Source organism: Octodon degus, unplaced genomic scaffold, assembly GCF_000260255.1.
Source record: "Octodon degus isolate 3935 unplaced genomic scaffold, OctDeg1.0 scaffold00011, whole genome shotgun sequence".
Taxonomy (NCBI): Eukaryota; Metazoa; Chordata; class Mammalia; order Rodentia; family Octodontidae; genus Octodon; species Octodon degus.
In genome coordinates this window covers 7,569,638-7,575,237 of record NW_004524587.1, presented here as the reverse complement: position 1 = coordinate 7,575,237, position 5,600 = coordinate 7,569,638, and the positions used below count along the sequence as shown (strand labels likewise).

The 5,600-nt window shown below is 41.4% G+C and overlaps 1 protein-coding gene across 1 annotated transcript in view; it reads right to left on the bottom strand.

Moving 5' to 3' along the window:
• Positions 1-5,600, bottom strand: part of Glg1 (golgi glycoprotein 1) — a 125,395-nt gene that overhangs the window by 63,359 nt on the left and 56,436 nt on the right. Inside the window, exon 2 of the mRNA XM_004625997.2 lies at positions 829-861. Within this exon, the coding sequence (XP_004626054.1) occupies positions 829-861 (33 nt within the window). The remainder of the gene's footprint in view (positions 1-828; positions 862-5,600) is intronic.

The following is a 5,600-nucleotide window of genomic DNA, read 5'->3' as shown; positions in this document are numbered from 1 at the left end:
TTTATTTATGTGTGTGTGTGGGGGCAGCTCAGCCCACCAGGGGGCGGGGCTGGCTGGCATGTGGTGCTGGGGGATTGAACGTGGTCCCTGTGCTTTGCTAAGCTTGTTCTAAGTAGGTGCTTTAGACCACTGAGCCATCTCACCAGCCCCCTAGGGCCTTACTATGTAGTTCTGGCTAGCGTCAAACTTGAGCAATCTACTCGCCTCAGTCTCCCAAAGTGCTGGTGTGTGCCACCACACCTGGCTTTTTTTTTTTTTCCCCATGCCTGGCTCTTACAAGATTTAGTTGGTCTCCTTTTAATGTTCTACCACCCATAGATGAATAATGAAAAAACTTTAAACACAGTATTTTAAAGTTGTCAACCTGATACACACAGAACTAATTATTTCCATATAGGAGCTATAAAGCAAGTTTTGCAAGCATGCTGACATGTATCTATAATCCCCACACTCGGGAGGTTGAGGCAGGAGGATTGCCACAATTTCAAGGCCAGCCTGGGTTTAGTTCAAGGCTAGTATGAACTACATAGCAAGAGCTCATCTCAAAATCAAAAATAATAAAATTTAAAAACAAACAAAAATCTCCCCCAATTTTTTTTTAAAAAAGGTTAAAACTAAGGGCATAAATATTATTTGGCACAAACTGTTGGCTTTTGCAATGAAGAGGAATTTGTAAACCTTCCTGTAGTTCTTAAAAGTTTACCATTCTTTTAAGATTAAAAGACTCTAAGAACACATAAAGCTTCCTAAAACAACAGGAAAAGCGTCCTAACATCTATCATCACTATATGAAGCACATATGGTGAGTTATAGAAAATCCATACTTACATGATTGCAGTCTGAGGATATTTCATTTTCAGGCTAGAAGGAAAGAAAAGACAAGATGCTTTAAAAAAAGAAAAAAAACAATAAGTTCAGACATGTCACAATTTCAAGTATCATCATGATAAATGCAAAACAAGAAATCTGGATATGTAATTGGAATATATTTCCTCACTATGGGGAATAAAATGGCACTTCTGTATCTTTTAGATGCTGAGAAGAAATGTTCCAGAAAGTACATGTGAGCCACAACCCCCTCCTAGTTTATGGTACAAACTGGAAAACAGAAAGAACAGAGCAAAATTTACAAAAGTAGTAACAATGTAAGGACACTTTACTTTGACCTGATACTTTCCAATTTTATGCTGTTTTGTTTTGAGACAAGATCTTGCTGTGTAGTTCAAGCTGGCCTTGAACTCACTACACAGCCCAGGCTGGCCTCGAATGCCTCAAACGTGCAGCAATTTTCCCACAGCTTCCCAAGTGCTGGGATTACACTTAGGTGCCCCCACGCCAGCTATAGTCCCTTTTAACCTACTTCAACTTTCCAATCAATCAGCCATTCTAGTTCTTCCTCAAATAATGCATGAAAGGCAGCATCACAATCCTCTGTTTGGACAGATTTCTATTAAAACAGTAAGTTTGGCTAAAAGGGGCATTTTTAAAAGAAATCTAGAGCACTGGAGAATTTTTTTTTAAATGTAGTCAAGATGAAAATGCTCATCTTTGTAGCCCACAGGAAGTACATTAGCAATCAATGATGGTGCTAGTGGCTTGCTCCTGTAAGAGGGAAGACTGGATTACTTCTTGCTTTTCACTCTCAGAGGATTTGAACACCAGCTCTACTGTCTAACCCTTTGAGGTTTGTCTGCCTCCAGCTGAGAATGGACGTATGGCTGGACCACTGAAGGTGAGCGAGGTCACTGACTGACTCTGGCCAGTGCGATTTTAGTAAACACAGCACTTAGCAGAGGCTTGACATGCTTGGGAGGTATGGCTTAAATTTTCGCCCTCCTGTCTTTCCCCAGGAGAAGAACAGGTGCAGGCAACTGGTAGTACAAGGAGAAGGAGAGACATGGGAACATCGGAAGGCAACCTGCTGCCAGGAGCTCAAATAATGTACACAGCCATGGGCAAGAAAAATAAAATGTCAGTATGAGCCACTCAAATTTGAAAGTTTATTATATGAAAAAAAAAAAACCAAATATACCTATCAGGCAAATAAAATAAATTTTTAAATCCCCAAATCTTAAATTGTAATTGGTAACAGCTTTGATTTAAAATTAGTGTTCTGGCCAGGGAGATTGCTCAATAGAATAAGCACTTGTCTGGCAAGTGCAAGGTCCTGAGTTTGACCCCTGGTGCAAATAAATAAATAAATAAATAAATAAATAAATAAATAAATAAAAAATTAGTGTTCTATCAGTAGCTATAGCATACTAGTTTTTCTGAAGGAATAACATAATCAATCCACAGAGATACCAACTCCAAGTTTTGAATGCTTTTCATTTCTTTTGATGTCCTGATTTGCAACTGACTAGAAAAGGTTTTTGCACTTTCTTTCTATATTTAGTTCCTCTAGAAAAATAAGAACTGAAAATGTCATAAGAACAAGGTTGCAGGCTGGAGAGATGGCTCAGTGGTCTAAAGCACCTACTTGGAACAAGCTTGGCAAGGCATCAGGGACCGCGGTTCAATCCCCCAGCACCACATGCCAGCCAGCCCCGCCCCCTAGTGGGCTGAGCTGGCCACACACCTCTCTCTCTCTCTCTCTCTCTCTCTCTCTCTCTCTCTCTCTCTCATAAATAAAAAAGAACAAGGTTGCGATGTTAGGCTTCTGCAGTTTATGAAACTACTTAGCTATTGTCTTTAGAGTCAAAGAACACAGCAGTGATGAAGCAAAACAGTACAGAGCCCTGCAAAATACAAAACACAAAGCAGTATTTTCTTTCTTTCTTTCTTTTTTTTTTTGATGGAACCGGGGATTGAACTCAGGCCCTTGCACTTGCCAGGGAAGCGCTTATTCCACTGAGCCATCTCCCCCGGTCCCACAAAGTAGTGTTTTATACAACTTTGGCAACAGTGAGAACATCAATGCCAACACAAATTAATTAGAGAACGCATAAAAAGAAAATACTCAGTGATGAATGTAATCATTATGTATATCTAAAATGTACCAATAAAATCTGATTAAAAATAAAATGCTATGGTTGAGCACTTGGCTGCCTGATACGGAATTAAAGGATAGAAGCCTCAGGCACAGAACATGTGGTGCCAACTCAGGCGGTTCTCAGAAGGCACCATTCATTCCCCTGATGTCCAAATCAAATCACTTCATCAAAAATAATGTATCTACTCCTCTCAAACTGTAAATGTGTATAGGCTTGATTATCTCTAATCCTGGAAGAACAGTACACCCAGACTTATTATGGCAGACTGAGGTTAAGAAATTTTTTTCTTTTGCTAATAATCAGCAAAAGACAGCTGGATGTGGTGGCACATGGCCTGTAATCCCAGCCAGGGGAGACTCGGGCAGGAGGACTGCTGCAAGTGGGAGGCCAGCTTGGGCAATGAAGTGAGTTCAAGGCTAGCCTGAACTGCATAGTGAGACCTTACCTCAAAGGGGGGGTAAAAATCAGTGAAATAATACTTAGACATGATTCCAAGAAATAAATCAACAATTATGTACCCACAATTGTGCTAGACATTGTTGCAGGATACAAAAGAAACAAAAGATCTTATTATCTAGTCTCCAACTTGAGGTATTTTACAATCCAGTTGCATAGCTAAATAGTGAAATCAACACTAAAGCAGGTAAAGGAACATGAGGCAGGCCTACACGTAGACAGAAGACTGAGCTCCAGAAAGTGCTATGGGGGCTGCTAAAAAAGGAAGCTTCATGAACCCGCCAGGGCTCAGGAAAAGAGCTGCTGCTGCCGTCCTTCAATTTACTTTATATTTTAAAGTATTTTTAAATATCTGCAATATTGAAGTAATCTCCATTTTATGAATACACACACACACACACACACACACAGAGGTATGCATGCTTCTTCTTTTTTTCTTTCTTTCTTTTTTTTTTTTTAATGATAATAAGAACAGGATCAAGACAAGATTAAGACCTGAAATCCTTCTAATCAGTTTAGGATTGCTATCAGACCCCTCCCCACAAATCAGAGGCAAAGTGTTGGCTCCCAGCCCAGAGATGCATCAAATTAGAAGCTGAGCCAAGCTGCCTTATTGGCTGTGCTTTAATCACACTGGAGCTAGAGATCTTGGGCTTCCAAAAGAAGGCTCTCTTACCTGAAGTGTTACTCCTTGTAACCACCCTCTTACGATGGGAAGTTGGGCAGAAATTTCATTAGAAGTTTCATAAGCCAGGGCCAGTGAGATAGCTCAGTGGATGAAGTGCTGGCTTTGGCCAAGTGCAGGGACCCGGGTTAGATCCCCCTGTCCCTGTATGCCACCCCAGACCCACTCCTTGGGCACACTGAGTCAGGTGAATGTGTTCCTGAGAGTCCAGGCTTGGTGGTACACGCCTGTAATCCCAAGGCTGGGGAGGCTGGAAAACAGCTGGCTCACTACGAGTCTGAGCTGGGTAGTGAGACCCTGTAACAAATACATACATGAAAAAAAAAAGTTTCATAAATCTGTTTTTTTGGTTTTTGTTTTTCTGCATTTAGGACAGGGTCTACAGGGTCTCACTACACAGATCGGACTCAGACTCACAGTAATTCTCCTGTTTTCAGCCTCCCAAGCATTGGGATTACATATGCGGGCCACTACGCCCACTCTCAATCACTGTCTCAGCGAGCCCTGCGGGCGGAGCCGGCAGAGCACAATCTCTGGCTGCTTTAGTCCGCTGAGCTATCAGGATGGTCCTGTTCTCTTATTTTTTATGTATTTAGGGTCTCACTAAGTAGATCAGACTTGTAGTGATTCTCCTGTTTTCAGCCTCCCAAGTGCTGGGATTACAGGTGCTCGGGCCACCACACCCAGTCTCAATCACTGTCTTAGCATGGGCACACGGGGGATCGAACCCTAGTCGCTTCACTCACTCTGCCTAAGCAGGCGCTTTAGTCCACTGAACTATCTGGCTGGCTCTAAATCTGTTACTTTAATGATCAAATTTTATAGAAGAAACTACTGAGGCTGCATGTATTAGCACCAATACAGAAACTATTAAGAACAGAGGAAAAAGAGGATCTAACATGCTTCTCTGCCTCAATACATGTGACTTAAAACAGAAGGAATTTAGTTGATGCTGTATAAATGACACACAGTACATGAGACAATGGCACACTGAGTACTTGGACACACTTGCCTGACTCCAATTAAGAATATGATGGGTGTGGTGGGACATAAAACTGTCACTTAACTAAGCCAGACACTACACTTATTTCTTACAACAGGAGACTGCAAAACAGATGGGGTTGTGTTCAATTTTATAGATGAAGACACTGAGCAACCTGATCAAAGGTGCACTGCCAGGAGACAATAAAACTGGGACATACACTGATGACAGAAGACAACTTAAGCTTATTTGATACGTTCTGATTGCGGCATCCCCCAAAAGGTGGGACAGGCAGTACCGCCTGACTGTGCACAACACAAAGGACTCTGAAAAAACAAGAAAAGGAAGGAGACATGACAAACACTTAAACTTGTGCTCTAGAGTGATATATCTGACAGCTACACCATGATTTAGATGTTGGCAGTCCACATAAGAAAATGATGAAGCAATGAGATATACTGTAGTAGTAGGGGATCTGAATTAG